The sequence below is a fragment of the Cydia pomonella genome, chromosome 18, assembly GCF_033807575.1.
Source record: "Cydia pomonella isolate Wapato2018A chromosome 18, ilCydPomo1, whole genome shotgun sequence".
In the NCBI taxonomy this organism is placed as follows: Eukaryota; Metazoa; Arthropoda; class Insecta; order Lepidoptera; family Tortricidae; genus Cydia; species Cydia pomonella.
The window spans coordinates 11,100,067-11,116,935 of record NC_084720.1 but is presented as its reverse complement, the minus strand read 5'-3'; the positions used below and the strand labels follow the sequence as shown (position 1 = coordinate 11,116,935).

General features: G+C 40.3%; 2 protein-coding genes and 1 long non-coding RNA gene across 4 annotated transcripts in view; 2 read left to right on the top strand and 1 right to left on the bottom strand.

Moving 5' to 3' along the window:
• Window positions 1-16,869, top strand: part of LOC133527413 (uncharacterized) — a 152,706-nt gene that overhangs the window by 113,946 nt on the left and 21,891 nt on the right. The window lies entirely within an intron of this gene.
• Window positions 341-2,842, top strand: LOC133527403 (ATPase ASNA1 homolog). Its single transcript, XM_061864397.1, has 5 exons — window positions 341-584; window positions 671-776; window positions 884-1,069; window positions 1,831-1,968; window positions 2,087-2,842. Exons 1-5 carry the CDS (start codon window positions 466-468, stop codon window positions 2,546-2,548), a joined length of 1,011 nt encoding a protein of 336 aa, XP_061720381.1. The 5' UTR covers window positions 341-465; the 3' UTR covers window positions 2,549-2,842.
• Window positions 2,883-16,855, bottom strand: LOC133527390 (GPI ethanolamine phosphate transferase 3). Of its 2 annotated transcripts, XM_061864356.1 has the most exons (12): window positions 16,020-16,855; window positions 15,802-15,931; window positions 15,082-15,303; window positions 14,879-14,899; window positions 14,339-14,586; window positions 13,414-13,565; window positions 12,459-13,114; window positions 11,025-11,141; window positions 10,428-10,679; window positions 9,419-9,610; window positions 8,992-9,143; window positions 2,883-6,437 (listed from the first exon to the last, which is right to left on the bottom strand). In XM_061864356.1, the coding sequence occupies exons 1-12, from the start codon at window positions 16,554-16,556 to the stop codon at window positions 6,264-6,266; spliced, it is 2,853 nt and encodes a 950-aa protein (XP_061720340.1). In that variant the 5' UTR covers window positions 16,557-16,855; the 3' UTR covers window positions 2,883-6,263. The 2 variants fall into 2 exon arrangements, with proteins under 2 accessions (XP_061720340.1, XP_061720341.1); XM_061864357.1 differs by lacking the exon at window positions 14,879-14,899 and having other exon boundaries at window positions 16,020-16,853.

The following is a 16,869-nucleotide window of genomic DNA, read 5'->3' as shown; positions in this document are numbered from 1 at the left end:
AGAAAAATGCCCGCAATTGACGAACTTCGATTTTTGCGGTAGGCCCCCAGGGCGGCTACCGAGAAAATCGAAATTCGTCAATTGCGGGCATTTTTCTCTGTCACTCTAATTACGTCTTAAAGAGAGTAAAAGAAAGATCCCCGCTATTGGCGAATTTCGGTTTTCGCGGTATGCCTCCTGGACTGGAGAGAATGAAAGAAATGATTGAAATGAACGGACTTGAGAGCGAACGGAGAGCTGTTCCAGGCAGTTAAGAAAACTCTTGCCTTGGCTCTGCGATTAACGATTTTTTTTCTCCAACATTAATTCGTTCATTTAAATGAAATGTCATTCTCATCATCATCGTCATATCATATCATCATTCATTCAATGTCAAAATTTCGAACACTAAATTGCATTAAATACTCGTATGTCGTCGCATGTTTACAGTTTTAAATATTAATTTGAGTCATTGCCACTGTAATCATGGGAGACAATCAAGCTTTAGATGTATTGGAGCCCTCTCTACGTAATGTTATAGAACAGACATCCCTGCGATGGATATTCGTTGGAGGAAAGGGTGGTGTTGGCAAAACTACGTGCAGGTAATATAGAAAGTCCTTGTAACCTCATAAAACAATCGTGTTTTTAGTCAATGTGGGCAATATATTAAGCTGGTTTGTGTTTTCAGTTGTAGTCTTGCCGTCCAACTGTCGAAGGTTCGGGAATCGGTGCTCATTATTTCAACTGATCCGGCTCATAACATATCAGATGCATTCGACCAGAAATTTTCTAAGGTAATTAATTTTACTGTTCACGCTATTGGAATGTAGCATGTGCTGTAGTTTAATCAATCAGCCCATAATTATATACCAATTACCAATCTGCCTGCAAATTGTTTCAGGTCCCCACAAAAGTAAAAGGGTTTGAAAACCTATTTGCAATGGAGATTGATCCCAATGTGGGATTAAATGAGCTGCCAGAGGAGTACTTCGAGGGAGAGACAGAGGCCATGCGACTGGGCAAGGGTGTTATGCAGGAGATTGTTGGAGCTTTCCCTGGCATAGATGAAGCTATGAGCTATGCTGAGGTACTTACACCTAGAACTTACACAATAAGGAAGATACCAGCCATTTCTTGTATTTTACGAGACCTAGAGTCAGACCAAGATAAGTTGGCAGTGATTTTGATATCACAGACTGTACAAGTATTAATCATAATTTCATTGAAGTTTGACATTTAAAATAACATGTCTGGTCTATCAAAATCAGCAAGCAGGCAACTAAGCTTGGTCCGACTCTAATTATCTCTTTGAATTATTAATTGCTTTTTCGATTTTATTTGTTAATATTATAATGCCAAGTGACAGGATATTTTGGTTGTTCCAACTATCATACAATCATTTATTTGAGTATAAAAAATGTTGGCACCTCAGCAGCTTGAACAAGCCTACTGTCGTCACTCCAGGGAGTGAGGAAAGTGCGACTTTTGTCACTCCAGAGAGTGAGACAAAGTAGCTTTTTAATTAAGTGAAGGCCATGAATACAGGAATGTTTCTAGAAGCTTTCGTCATAATGATGATGCCTTTTATTCATGAATGTAATTAAATGTGGATAACTTTACTTGATGTTGAATTTTTTTAACCTTTAATATGTTCTCACTACTGAGGTGAAAAGTTGTATGTGTCACACGAGAGCAAAGTTATTTTACATCTCATGTTTTAGAGTCCCTTGCTACGCTCAAGATTCTAATTTAGAATCTTTCGCTTACTCGGGACTCGAAATCAACACTCGCAAGAAAAACCAACTTTCCTCTCTTGTTGCACAAAAAACTATTGTGGTTGGTTCCCAGGTAATGAAACTAGTGAAGGGCATGAACTTCAGTGCAGTGGTGTTTGACACGGCACCCACAGGACACACTCTGCGTCTGCTGTCATTCCCACAAGTGGTGGAGAAAGGACTTGGAAAACTTATGCGGCTCAAATCAAAGGTCTGTACCACTGAGTACATGATCTAAGTATTCAGAATGATCACACTCTCCGTTTACATTAATGATTAGAGTAGTGATTGGCATTGTATTTTAATAAATCAATTCTTGTTCACTACAGGTGGCACCCTTCATCAACCAAGTGGCAGCCCTCTTTGGATTGGCAGAATTCAACTCAGACATGTTCAGCAACAAAATGGATGAAATGCTCTCAGTGATCAGACAAGTCAATGCACAATTCAAAGATCCCAACCAAACTACTTTTGTTTGCGTGTGTATAGCGGAATTCCTCTCTCTGTATGAGACTGAACGGTTGGTCCAAGAATTGACACGCTGCGGAATTGATACTCACAATATAATTGTTAATCAGTTATTGCTGCACGCATCTGCACCGTGCCAGCTTTGCGCCGCTCGCCACAAGGTCCAAGAGAAATATTTGGAACAAATTGCAGACTTGTATGAAGACTTTCATGTTACAAAGCTACCCCTATTGGACAAAGAAGTCCGTGGGGCAGCTGCCGTCACCTCTTTCTCAGAGTATTTGATCCATCCCTACACTGTCTCGCCTTCCACATCCACATGAAGTATTTATTTATAAAAACCATATCAAAGTTTGTTCCAATGTTGTGGTGGTCTCAAAACTTCAGTAGGATTTATTTATTACTTAATTATGTATTCTATATTCATATTATTTTGGAAAAAGGTGCTACCCCTAACAATGGAGATTGTTTATAAGTAATTTTTTTTTTCATAGTTGTACCTAGTGTAATGTTTGAAATAAATAATTATCTACAACTCTAGATATTTATAAAAGTGAGACTTCAAACATTCATTAGTATATAGAAATGTCTATCCTAATAAATGTAAATAACACCTGTTTTTTTTTAATTTTTTTCTTGAAAAATTAAACAAAAATAAAGTTTATTAATTTATTTAAAATTATAAAAGAGAACAATTACTCTCATAACGCCGTAATAAAATATAAAGCACACAAATGAAGATACTACTTTGGCTTCTCTTTAAAATACACCAAAGACCTTATGCAAGGTGCTGGATTGTAAGGCATGATGACTAGCTTACATAAAATACTGATGGTACAATCCACTGCATATTCTACTCAATTTGCTAAAACATAATGTTGATTCTCTACATTTCTATAATGACTGCTATAATATAACTGTCATAATATATTCATCCCTATCGGATGTTTTTGGAAAAGACTGATATCAGCTAAAACGTTAGCCGACGGCAAAACAAATTATTACAGAGGTCATTATCTAATTTTCAGTCAAACAGCAATTTTGTCAACATTAAAATACAATATCATTTAAAATTTAGTAATGAACTATAAAAGCATCATGGTCATTTGTTGGCAGTGATGATGAATATAATTTACATAAGTATATTAAATATTACATTACCTTAATAAAATATGTACACATGCCACGCCCATTAAACTGGTAAAGACAGCCTCGTTAGGTAGGGTAAATCGTCTATTACTGGCCACTTTCCAATAGCTGGACACACTAAAATGACTAAAATAAGAATTCACCAACCAAATAACATTCTTAATCCTTTTCCAGGCCACACCAATATCTACGAGGTTTTCCCAAAAAATTTAAATATATTCCAATAAAGCTTTGATGACTCATTTGAAAACAAGTCACATTTTTCCGAAAGTAAAATCTAATTTGAAACTTAAATCGAAATACTTACGTTGAAATTCTATTGGCGCCTATGTGGTCGATAAATCGTTAACCTGGAAAAGGGTTAACTCATAGAAACGGGACTTATCGCGTATTAAGTTTTAAATTTACCTCCAACGTTTCGAAGACGGCGTTGTCCCCGTGGTCTCTGAGAAGACTGGCTAAAGTTGACATCAACATCTAGCCGCGCGAGTTTTTCGAACTACCCACAACTAAACCTAAAACGCAATTAAGTCCAGTTTGTATGAGTTAATAATGTGTAAAAGTCGTGTAAGTTTAAATCAGTTTCAAATAACATTCGTTCTGAAATTTTACTCGGATTAGGCAGGTCCACACAACGGCCACTGTAGACGTGCCTCGGCAGAGGCAGCGCGCTCAGGAGAGTAAAACGCGCCCGCTGCCTCGGCCGAGGCACGTCTACACTGGCCGGCTTGTACGTGAGGAAATTGCCTCGCGCGTATGCTCGCTCTGTGTGGACCCGCCTATTGTGTGAATATTAAACGGGAACTTTTTAGTATAAGATGGCCAGGAATAGACGATTTACTCTACCTAAGATAATTTGATACAAGCAACCAACGAAAAATACTTCTGAAATAATCTTTGAGCACCAGTGCCAATGGCCACATGGAAACACATCATGAGTTTCATACATTGTACCTAGACTTTTTTAAATGCAAAATGATTACAATAACTTCAATTTCACGTCTAATTTAAACAGGTGATAATGACTACTATACTTATCGTAAAACTAACTGGCGTCTGAGATCATAATGCTATCTCCTTTACCCTTGTTAAGACCAACCAAGAGTGAAAGAGATGACTGACTCGCCACTTAGTTTTGCGACTTTTGCATAAAGTATAATCTAAAAAGACACCTTCCTTATACTGTGGTATAAGCAACAATTTATAAAGTCGAGTTCACGTCAAAAGCCCCTATACGATTTGGTTCACTTTTCTATGATCGCAGATAACGCGAGTCACTACTTAGGTTTAATTTGATAAAATTTTACATTATCTTTGCTACAACGATCGTTTAAAATTTCAACAAACAGGCTCTACGGCAGTGTCGGTTACAATCTCATTTTACATGAAACATCATAATAGTCCGTTAGATTAGACCACATTGAAAATTAAAACTATTTTTTTGCCATCGTCACTGGGAGGAACTCCCTCCCTGTCCAAAGTAAGGAGGGGACTGTTTGAAATTACCTAATTTGACAATAAATGGGTACAATCACTAACCACAACTCAAACCCTGTCTCAATGGAGTTTTTAAATTGTACCAGCCATACAATTTCAAAATTATAATTATAAATGACACGAAATGCTTAAAATGCAAAAACTAGTATAAAGCTATATCATACATACTGCCATCCACCAACATTGATTGGCATAAAACAATAAAATTTCAATTCGTATCCAATATTATGGTCTAAAGCATATTAGCACAAACGAGTGTCACGAATACTAGATCATAGACCAAAGGTCTGCGGCATCGTTTCGCGGCAGCGATAGTGTTGGTGTTTCCATTAACCGAACGAACGAACGATTTCTCGCTCAGAACTGTTCAGAGCATTAAGTGAAAACGCGGCTTAAGATAGCCCACTTGATACAAACTTAATACATCAGTGAAAGAATAAGGATCAAAGTCAAATGGCGTTCTAGAAGTTTTAATCATGTCTCGAAAGACGGCAGTAAATTTACTGTGGCTACTAAGTTTTCTTTGACAATCCACCTATTTAAAATTCTCTGGTTTGACTTCTGATCCCTGTGGTGGTGTTCCTGGGCTGCTAAAAGGCAGGCTAAAAAGTGGTGCCGTTTCTACCATCAGCCTCTTGAATTTGCCCCTCGAAATTCTCATACATTCACACCATCGAAAATAGTACACTCCCTTTTCACAAATCGGACTTATTTGAGTCTAACTCTTAGCGCACTTGCACTACCTGATTGATATACATTTAAATAGGTTTAATTACCTTATCATTGACATGTTTTGTGTTTACAAAATATATTATTTTTCTTAATTTAAAATGTTTGAAAAAATATAAAAATAATTGATTGAAGGGTCGCGCGATTGTTTCGACGGTGAATATATGAGAATTGTAACGGGGAAATTCAAAGGCCTGGTGGGGGTAACGGTACCACTTTTCAGCCTGGCAACATTAGAGGTTCTCGTCTACAACACCTTTTTGCGAAACAATCTTTCTTCTCGTTATTTATATCTACTCTGACGGTGGTAGTTTTTTCCTTTATGACTAAATAGACATAAATTATTACATCATTCGAATTTGTGTTTGTTTTCCAAACTAAGTTGATGACAGACGATCTTCAGAACAAAGGATATTACTATGTCAAACAAAACTCCTACTATAAAAATAGTAGTCTCACTAAATGGCATCCCTAAAAAGCCCATCCCATATATACTACGGGCGATACAAGATGGCCATCTAATAAAAATAAATATTTTCACATCTCATTTTCTTTGACTTTAGCTTCTCTCATTAACAAATCAATCACAACATGCAACAGCCAATTCAACGTCCAGTAACCTAATATTTGAGTCATCATCCTTGGCTAGGTTTATTGTTTGTGTCAACTGTTTCTCTGCTGGAGGGGAGTGTGCCAGACGGCGATGGCGGCGCCGAGCGTGGCGCCCAGCAGCGCGGCGCCGCACGCGCCCGCCTCGAACAGGAGCTTCGGCGTGAACACGCCCCAGATCATCAGGTGCCGGCAGTGGATGGTGGCGGACAGGGCGCACACGAACGACTGTCACAAAGGATACAATAGATTAATGTATACCTAACGATTACCACGTCAGGATAAATATACTGTGGTTACTAATGTGCCGATGAAAACTTTCCAAAATTGAGTAACTTCCCGCATAGTAAGATCACAGATCATTTCTCCACCTCATCCTATGCGGAAGTTATGAACCACAGTAATGTCCGAGAAAACTTTCCAGAATGTAATGTTTTTTTTTTCAACTAACGGTTTTAGTATTTTTCTAATCACCAGTATTTGTTAGACGGGACTGAATTTGTATACATCATCATGTCTACCTTCGAAATTTGTGTCCGAGGGTCACTTTTTAAGCGCGCCGTTGTATTATGCGGTAAACGCTGCGTTGAAACGCGATGCACATCATTTTACATGAGATAATCTAATAACTAAACATTGTTTTACGGGGTGAACGCGTGGTAACCGCAGCGAGAGAAGCATTTTTTGATTTATTACAAAATATATAAGCCTTACAGTCAACAAAAACCAAGGCGCTTATATACTAGAACAATTCATTATATATACATTTAGATAGAAACAATCTACAAAAAGAATACTTACCACTGTCATAAAAACTAAAATAAAATAAAGTAAAATGTCACGATATACATTATATTAAAAAAGTAATTTTTAAATTAAAATAAAAACTTGCGAAAACTACACACAATTATTATTTAAATAAATTAAAAGTTATCGAACAAATCCACCAACACTGTCCGCAAACACGTCTATATATGTGGGGCGTCGATGGACATGGCATTGAGCATAGCCAGGGCCCTCGCATGGGTGCGCACTGAGCTCGACGCGAAGAGCCGCTGCGGACACCTCGCCGGCAGCGCGCTCAGCCCCGCGGGACAAGGGCGCAGCAATGCGTCAAACGTACATAGAAAAATATTTTACAGTAGGTATGGTGCTACTTTACCACACTAGTGCGATAATTAGCACATTACGTACGACGTTACTATGTCGAAAATTAAAGGGTCGATCATATGTACTGTAAAACGTTGAGCGATACGTGTGTGAATAGGATTCGAAAACTCGCTATCTTTGGTCGTGTCTTAATTTATCGCCAATCGTTGCGAATTTCCGTTGGACACAAGCGGTAAGGGTCCCCCTACGCCTACCTATTAAAAAAACATTTATATCTACGCAATAACAGCGAAAATGACGTCGCTCGGTTCGGCCGACGCTTTACGATGCGACGACGTCTTTTTTGCTCTTATTGCGTAGATGTTCTTTTAAGTTTGTCATAATGACGTCATAAGGCGTTGGCTTAGTCGAGCCGAGTGACGTCTTTTTCCCCGAGCCGAGCCGACGAGTGACGTCTTTTTCCCCGAGTCGAGCCGCACGACTTCTTTTTTGATTTTATTGCGTAAACAAAGCTTTTCCAATAGGCTTTTACCGATTACGTGTCGATAGGTCTGGGGAGAACCTAAATCGCGTTTCAGACGAAGCGTTGTATTGCATAAAACAAAATTGCCCTATGTTGTTTTAATGTTTGAACGTAATAAAAATAACAATGCGCTTGCCATGGCGTTTAACGCATGCGTTTGCCGCAAACATTAAACAATGACGAGTTTTCGGGACGCAGACGCCGCAAACGCATTCCGTTGATCGCATGCGATTTCGCTTTACTGAAGCGTCCTTGTGTGCCTCAAGTCTGCTTCACTATCAGACTTGAGGCACTAGGACGACGGATAGGTATAGTTAAACTGTGACAAAACCAACCTGTAGTAGTATAAGTTATAGGTATTCGCGGGCTTGGTTTCCGCAACTCTACGTAGTATTATCGCGCCTATTTTGCGTGGTGGGTTGTCGCCTTGTCGGCACTACTCTTGCCAACCCAACTCCTTCTGGGAGGGGTTGCCGACGCCATCTGGGAGAGACCCCGGCGAACCGAGGTGTTGTGCCCTGTACTCTGCCACCTCTGGGCATTCAAGAATGATGCGGCTGTCTCTTCTGCCTCCATGCACGCCCTCAGAGGGGGCTATATGTTACACGTAGGGTTAATAGGTGTTTCTTTAGTGGGGCATGGCCAGTTATGGCCCCAGTCAAAAGCCGGAGCTGTGACCTCTTCAGCTGTCTCAGCCTCCATGACAAACCGGGGTTAATTGTCGGGAGGGCTTCCTTCGCTTGCCTGCACGTGCCTAGGTTAGACCAGTGTGGGGTCTGTGGGCGTTCTACCTTGGTGTTATGTCGCAGCATGTTCCGGAGCCAGGCATAAGGCAGAGGTATAATTGGCTCCGGTCCTGCCACCTTCAGTTCCGAGCCTCCTCTCGCCAATATGTCGGCTGCATCGTTACCTCGCGAGTCGCTGTGTCCTTTGATCCGCTGCAGAGTTACGCTGGTGGTGGTGCATACCTCTGACAGAGCTTTGTGGCATTCGTAGATTAGCCCTGTAGGGCTAAGATGGTCGGCTCTTTATCATTTGTCACCATGTCTGTCACGTTCTAACAAGTATGTAAGCGCGAAAGTGACGGGCATAGTGACAGGTGATAAAAATGGAACCATGCTGCCACCGCTGTAGTAATATCTCACTTACCCTGACTGCGAAGCAGAGCGCGAACTTGAGGCTCACGAGGAAGACGGCCGTGAGCTGCGCGCGCGCGCCCGCCGCGCCCGCCGCGCCCGCCGCGCCCGCGCCGCGCCACAGCGCCAGCAGCGGGGCCGCTGCGCCGAACAGCAGGGGCATGCCTACATAATATATAACACTTATCTACTCGTACTAATAGTTCCTAAGGTCACTTTCAAATCTGGCTAAGTACACATTACACACCTATGTTGTGGTCGCATGTCCAACCATTTCTGAATTATCTCATTCCAAGAGTATAATGATAGAGATGATCGATATTGCCAGTAACTCACAGTCCCATTTTTTGTCAGTAAGTACTATTTGTTTTCTATCTCTACCACTGTTGCACGCCATATAAAAAAACGATGTGCACTGACTTTGATCATAAGGATCTTACCGAATAATTCTATTAGTACGAAGAGACCAATGATGGGCGGGCCGAAGCTGGTATAATGCGGGTCCCCGGCATGAAAGGCCGGCGACCAGCGGATGTGGCCGATGGTGGCGTGGTGCCCGGTGCCGTAGAAGTGGTACGAGCCCAGCAGCACCCACAGGCACGCAACGCTGGAGTTGCAGCGGGTCGCCATAGCTGGAATATTTTGTTTTTACTTTTTATGCTCGTAAAATTGACATTTAAATATTATAATTATAAAATTGCTTATTATGCTCTAGAGCATAAATTAAAATCATGTATTACGAGCCTTATTAACTTAGCAATAAAGCTCAAAATGTGCCATACTGCCTGCCAGCCTTGCCGACGCGCCCCCGACCGGCCCGAGTACGATTTTCTTTAGTCTTGAACAAATACGGTATAATAACCTAAAATATTGGAAATTTTTGTAAATTTTCCTCGTAATCGAAGTGAAAAGCAGAGTATATAACCCAGGCATAAATGTTCACTTTTATCCTCTACTATATTGGTTGATCGAATAAATTTCCTTGGATAAAAATGGATCGCTTTATACCCTTGTTGTAGAACCATTAGATAATTGCGTCAATATTGTCCTAATTATATACTGTGGTTGAATTAAAGTAAAAACTAGAGTTTTCATAACCTTTTGTATACCTGTTTGTTAGTTATTTTAATGCCAACTAGTATTGAACCAGTGCCCTGAAGATATTTAGCAAAACTGCGAAACATTGGTTATAGGTAACGCAATGAAATGGTACCTAACATCCAACTGATGATGTTGGAAACCGTCAGCCACGTGATAAAAATTAGGTACTTATTATATCGAAAAATATTAAGCCCAGCATTTCGCCCAACTGTTACAAGCTCTGCTAAATGAATGCTGTCTAAGAAAATCCATATACACATACGCCACACCTAGTAATAACCTGGAGTATTAACCACATAACAGCGAGCACTCAAAGATCACGCAACAAATACAAACTAAACAACTTACATGATTTAGCAGATCCGTCGGTCTTCAACAGCGCCACGATATTCAAAGCCAAATAACCAGAAAGTAGTGCTATCGCCGCGGCCGGAGCATAAGCCGCGCCGAGCACCAATGTGTTAGCGACATAGATTAGCAGCGAGCACACGAGTAGAGGCAGAACAGCCCCGCGGCCGTCGCGCCGCACCAGGAGCACCAGGCCGACGGCCAGGACTAGCCAGGCCAAGCGCGCCAGGAGTCGCGAGCGGCCCGCTGATCCTACAATCAAACATTTTATTAAAAAAAAATCAATCACGGTATGCCAAAAAATAAGCCACAGTTTCTAGTGTAAGACATGCTAAAAATATTTTATTCGATAAAATAGGGTAATAAATTAGACCTCGACTTCATTAAATTGTATTTACCTCTTGAGTTACGAAGATGCCGTTTTACAAAAACTCTCGAGATTATTGGATTTGGGCCTTGATACGGATCTTCTTACCTGGACGATAACCGACATAGGCGCATGGCACACTGCATCCGATTCGCACGTCTCGCTCAAACATCGGAGCGACGTGAGAATCGGATGTGATGGATGCGCTATAGGCACGGTAAAGGACTGACCTAGCGCGCCCCAGCCCACGGCCCAGTGCGCGCAGGCCAGCAGCCCGGCCGCGGCCGCCGCCAGCCCGCGCCAGCCCGCGGCGCGCCGCCCCACCGCCACCAACCCGGCCACTGACCCTACCAATTAAACCACATTCTATAGTTATTTGTTTTACAAGGGGGCAAAGCAGTTGTTTAACCCATTGTGCTAATATTGATACCCAAGCAAGCGAAGGATTCCAAAATGGAATCTTAAGCGTCTCGAATGGTTTGAAAATGGAATCTTGAGCGTTGCGAGGATTTCAAGGCCCTAGGGTTAAACAAACTGCCACCGAGTGAAACACAACATTTTTCACCACACCAACACAAGGAAAATACTAACTGGAAAATAAACCAAATCAATTCAATTATCATTCAAAATCATCATTTAAAAGTCAACTCTAGCCAACATAAGAAAAAAACTCAAAATTTCCATTTCATTACTTTGCCACACATGTGAATAAAATGCAACATTTTCATCGGTTTTTGAAGTACCAAGAGAGCCTTTACTAGCTGGGGCGGGTAAACTTATAATATACCACTAGTACTAGTATAATTATATACTTATATACTAGTACATTATAAGTATTATAACGCTTAACTGCATTTGATGCATTACATTGATTGCAGATCCGTAGCAATCCATTTAGCTACTTTCAGGTGGTGTTGCTTTACATCAAATATCTCTATCAAACTATTTATTGCAGCTTCATTGGGTAGAATATATCTGTATTATAGTTTAGGGTCGCTTTCCAGCGATAGGAACCGTAATTTTACTTCTTGATCGGCTGAATCGGCTCTGTTAGACCCTGTACCGCAATGAACCGGTACGAAAACTTACTAAATACAAAAAGTAATACTCGTCAATATGATGATCAGGAACAAAATAAAATTTATGTATAGTACATTACTGTAGAGGACGGGAACCCCGTTTCTCGCCGAGATTTGTATACTGCTTTTCTCAATTTTGCAATGAAATAATTTGATAAAATAGGATGATGATGATTGTTATTATTATTAATAGGGGAACAAAAATTTGATTATTTTTACGGTTTAGGAGATACAGCCCCATACAGTTTATTTTTCAGTCATGCAGAAATGAAATTTTTGTACCCCTTTGAATCCCTGAAACAATATTCAACAAACACAGAAAAGAAAAAAAAACACAAAAAAGACAAAAAAAACATAATGGCAAAATTTTGCTTAAGTAAGTTGAATGCCAAGACGTGCCATAATTTGACGTTTAAAAACAAAAGAAGGTTTCCTTACAGGCCTAGGTGTGTAAGGCTGTATGAAATTCCTTTACATATCATCTTCACTCATCGCACCTGATATGTAGTATTTCCGGACCTAATTTGAAGTAAGTCATGTCAACATTTCATTTGAGTCAACAAAGTTTGAGAAAAATATATTTACCTAGTGCCAGCACTAGCGCCGCCCTAGACGCCTGCTCCCGATTGGCCGCGCCGCCCGACGTCCAACAATCCCCCTGCTCCTCCCGACATCCTCTATAAGGCCGCGAACACGCCAGCACCACTCCAAAGCAAGCCCACAGCCCTGCCGCTTTCAATGTTCCCACATTCCACGCCATCAAACCGAGTACTGATAAAGATAGAAAGGCTAAGCCGGCTCCTTCTTCTATTATGTAGCTGTTTGACACTAAAACTGCAGCAGAAGCGACTAGGGCGCCTCTAGCGAATCGCTCGTAAAACGTTGATCGTCCTTCATACCATCTTGTGGATATACCGTCCCAATGCATTACGACCAAAGCGCCTGTCAACACTCCAGACACTATGCCGGTGCTTAAAATTATTGAGTGTAGGACGTTTTCAATTAGTTGAAAATAATACGCAGTATAGCATATCCCTATGCAGACAGCCATAGATATATATCCAGTCGGAACGAATGAGCTCGCGAATATTAGCGGGACGCGGTCTATTGGGAGCCCCTCAGTGACGAGCCAGTTGAAGAATATGGCCAGGATGAAGAGCAGTAATGCTCTTAGCATTGATAAAGAGTCGAATTCAACCCATACTTCGCGAAATATGCTGCGTGTTGTGTTGACCAATGCCCTGAAATAGTGAAATCAACGTCATTAAAACATTTATTTAAAAGTTAATTTTATTTGTGTATTCGTTTTTTTTTAGTATTATAAATTTTTTTTTTTAATATCTTTAAGTATCTTTACCTGTTTATTTTCCCTACGAGTGTTTCTCTTGCCCCATTGTTTCACTTATCCCAACTAACGTTAACTGAATGTTTATTCCATTGTTTATGGTAGAATGGGTTTCAAAATTGAAAGTTCTTTAACAATTAATAATACTGAAGCTCATTTTATACTCAGATGTTACAATAAATGTTTGAAACTTACTTAACATCTGCGATAAAAACATTCAGTTCTTCAACAGTCTCTACAGCAGAGGCTTTGCTCATCTGGTCCCTCGTCGCGTTTATCAGCACGGCTAGTTTATCGAGGGGCACTTGAGTGGACTCCTCGCCATACCTTACTAGGTATTGTGATATCTGTAACATATATACCAAAAAATTAGTTTAGGCGGGTACACACCGCACTCGGGCGAGGCTCAGCCGAGGCACGTCTACACTGGCCGTTTTGTGCGCGAGGAAATGCCTCGCGCGTATGCTCGCTCTGTGTGGACCCTATTAGTAAAAAATATAAACAATGAGTTATTTGACTTAAAACAGTGCTCGAAAATTTTACTTATTAATTTCCATACAGAATATGAATACATAATTTCTCTTTCTCTTAGTTATTAAAAGCTATTTTGGTTACTGATAAAAATGGGCCTTATTCATAAAAGAAACTCGCGAATGAATAGTGATACTATTGATCAATAGCCGGGTCCACACAGAGCGAGCATACGCGCGAGGCAATTTCCTCAGTAGACGTGCCTCGGCCGAGGCACGTCTACACTGGCCGTATTGGCCGTGAGGAAGTTGCCTCGCGCGTATGCTCGCTCTGTGTGGACCCGACTAATTACTGTAACTATTGTTATTAGTTATTTACGATACAAGTGCGAACTCCACACTCAAGTGAGTGAGTGAAGTGTGAGTGCATGTAACTCCTTTGGAGTTGCAGGCGTACATAGGCTACGGAGACTGCTTACCATCAGGCGGGCCGCATACTTGTTTGCCACCGACGGGGTGAAAAATATCGCCACTCGCTGCGAATTTCCTATGGTTCACACTTGTATCGTAATATACTATTCCCTTATAGTTTAAATGCATGTAGTGGAAAATAAATCACAGATTAAGAAAAGACTATTACACGTATTTACCTGTTTTAAAACATTAGTCATCTGCAACAGCATAACAGGCACAGTGGTTTTAGGTAGCACAGACAGCTGAAGATTCCCTAGTGAAGGCGCCGGTGGCGGCATTCCAAGCGCCGCGCTGACTGTAGGTGTGAAATCTGTTTGTTGCACTTCACTGCCCGGTGGAGATGTGTCCACATCTGAGAACCCGGCGCCGCAGTATGCGAAAAAGGCTGCTGTACGCTCGGCTTTGCTTTCTCCGCCATGGTCACCTATATAAACAATTGGTGGTCTTTCATTAAACTTTAATTTTCTTTCAATACCTAGCAACACATTAGACAAATTCAGCCATACCCAAAAAAGTATCCCTTTCCAAACTAAACAAAAGAAATTAGAGTAACATAAAAAAAACCATGCCAACCAACGGTTTTTTCTAAAGTCACCTAATGATGGAAATGTTAGTGCACAATAAAAATCTTGTTTCACAATCACATACACATTTCTATAAAAATCAACAATGTTATCAGTATCATAGCAAACATACACATTATACTCAATACAAACCATCATTCCATGTATGCCAGTCTAAAACAATGTGAAAAAAAAAGAGTTTACTTATTTAACATTTACAAAAAAGTATTTAAAGCAGGCCCGTCTAAATAAATGTAACAAGTTAAATAATGTAAAATAAAGCTAACACAAATTGTAATTAGACATTGAGATAAAATAGATTAATCTAATCAAATGTAAGATAAACAATCTAATACCTGTCTCAGTCATGCCATGGTCACCAATGACATAAAGTAGGACATCGGGTGGCAGCGTTTCTATAATCTTTTCCAGTCTAGTATTTGTTTCCTCAAGTTTTCTGGTCATCTCCGGGTGGATAGGACCATATCTGTGGCCTGCATGGTCTACTCCTAAGTAGTGGGCTAGGAGTAGGTCCCAGTCAGGTTTTAATGCCTCGTCATATATTTTAGAATCTATTTCTGTAAGGATAGATATAAATTCATGTTTATATTTCAATCTATTATGAAGAATAATTACATAAATTGCTAAGAGGAATATGATGAGGAAAATGACAAAGTTTGAGTAAAGTCAATATGGGGAAGACCAGGATATAAAGTTTATTGCAGGGAAGACTACCATATGGCAAGAACTCTCATATTTGTATGCATAAATGTGGCTCAGACACGGAATGGAAGAAGCTTCACTCCTTCTGGTCTACCAACCTTATTGTAGTGGAGTATGTGTCAAGTTAAAAACATCAAAAGAACCTATAGATGGTCTACCCTTATAGATGATGCTTCCCACTTTGACCCTAATAGTATTTTTTGGAGAGTTAAGTAAGTAAGCCTTGTAATGTGTATGTATTTGTTTCTGTAACAGTTGTAAATGCAAAACTCAGTCTCCATATGGCAATGACCTAATATGAGGCCATAGTTGTTAGTAGTATATAGTAGATAAGTGTAGTACATAGTACGAACCTAAATCAACAGTATCCAAGTCCCAAGTGTGGAATGAGTACATAGCATGGGATCTCATCCATCTGCCTGGAATAATTCGAGACCAAGTGTCATCTCCCAGCAGGACAGCCTTGCCTCCTGTTCTATACAACTGTAACATAAAATGTAAAAATTGTTATAGCATTTTTTCTACACCTTAAATAATAGAAAATCATGTTAAAAAGAAAATTAAATATAACCTGGTCAATTGTATTATCTTCCTGCATTTCTACAGCAGCAAAATTAGAGCTGACATCTATAAAAGTGGGCAACGACCCTGTGACTAGCGCTTTGATGCGCTGCAACGTGGTGGTGGGCGGATCGGCCATGAAGCGGAACAGTCGCGCGCGATCAGGCCAGCGCTCCAAAGATCGCCGGATCACCGGCAGTCGGTTCTGGTACGGCAGAGGCTTGACCAAACTCTCGTCAAACTCCGTGAAGTCGTAACGTAACGCGTCCACCAACACAAACATAACCCTGTTCCGTTCACCCGCGCACACTATCGGCGCACCAGGATTAGATAAAATACGACGGATCTTCTCATTTTCACTACACGAAACTTGACTAGAGTTCGTCTCTCGACCGTCGCACCCGACCCTGCTTAAAGGCACGCATTTAGTCACATCGCTCAAAGTCTTGCGGGATAAAAGAAAACCCTGGCCGAACATGAGCACAGCGGACATAATCAAATAAGAAAACCATAATAGGTATAAAATAAAATTCCATTTTTCTTTCATGTTTAGTACTTCGGCTATACTTTTAAGTTACCATTGATTGTTTTAATTAAGGATAATGAGAAGAGGAGACGGAAAACAATGTCGCTGACCAAAATTAGCTAAAAATTAAAATTGGATTGGATTGTCAGTCTCTGTCTGACACTGACATATTCCTTCTTTTTTTTATCAAGTGACATGTTAATACAACACAATGCAAAAGTGATGGTGATTTTAATGTTGGCTTAAACAGCAAATAGGTATTTTTTTTTGTAGTGGCAGCACTGAAAAGAACGAATGAAGTAAAAAAAGTAAAAGTATTGAAATGTCAATGTCT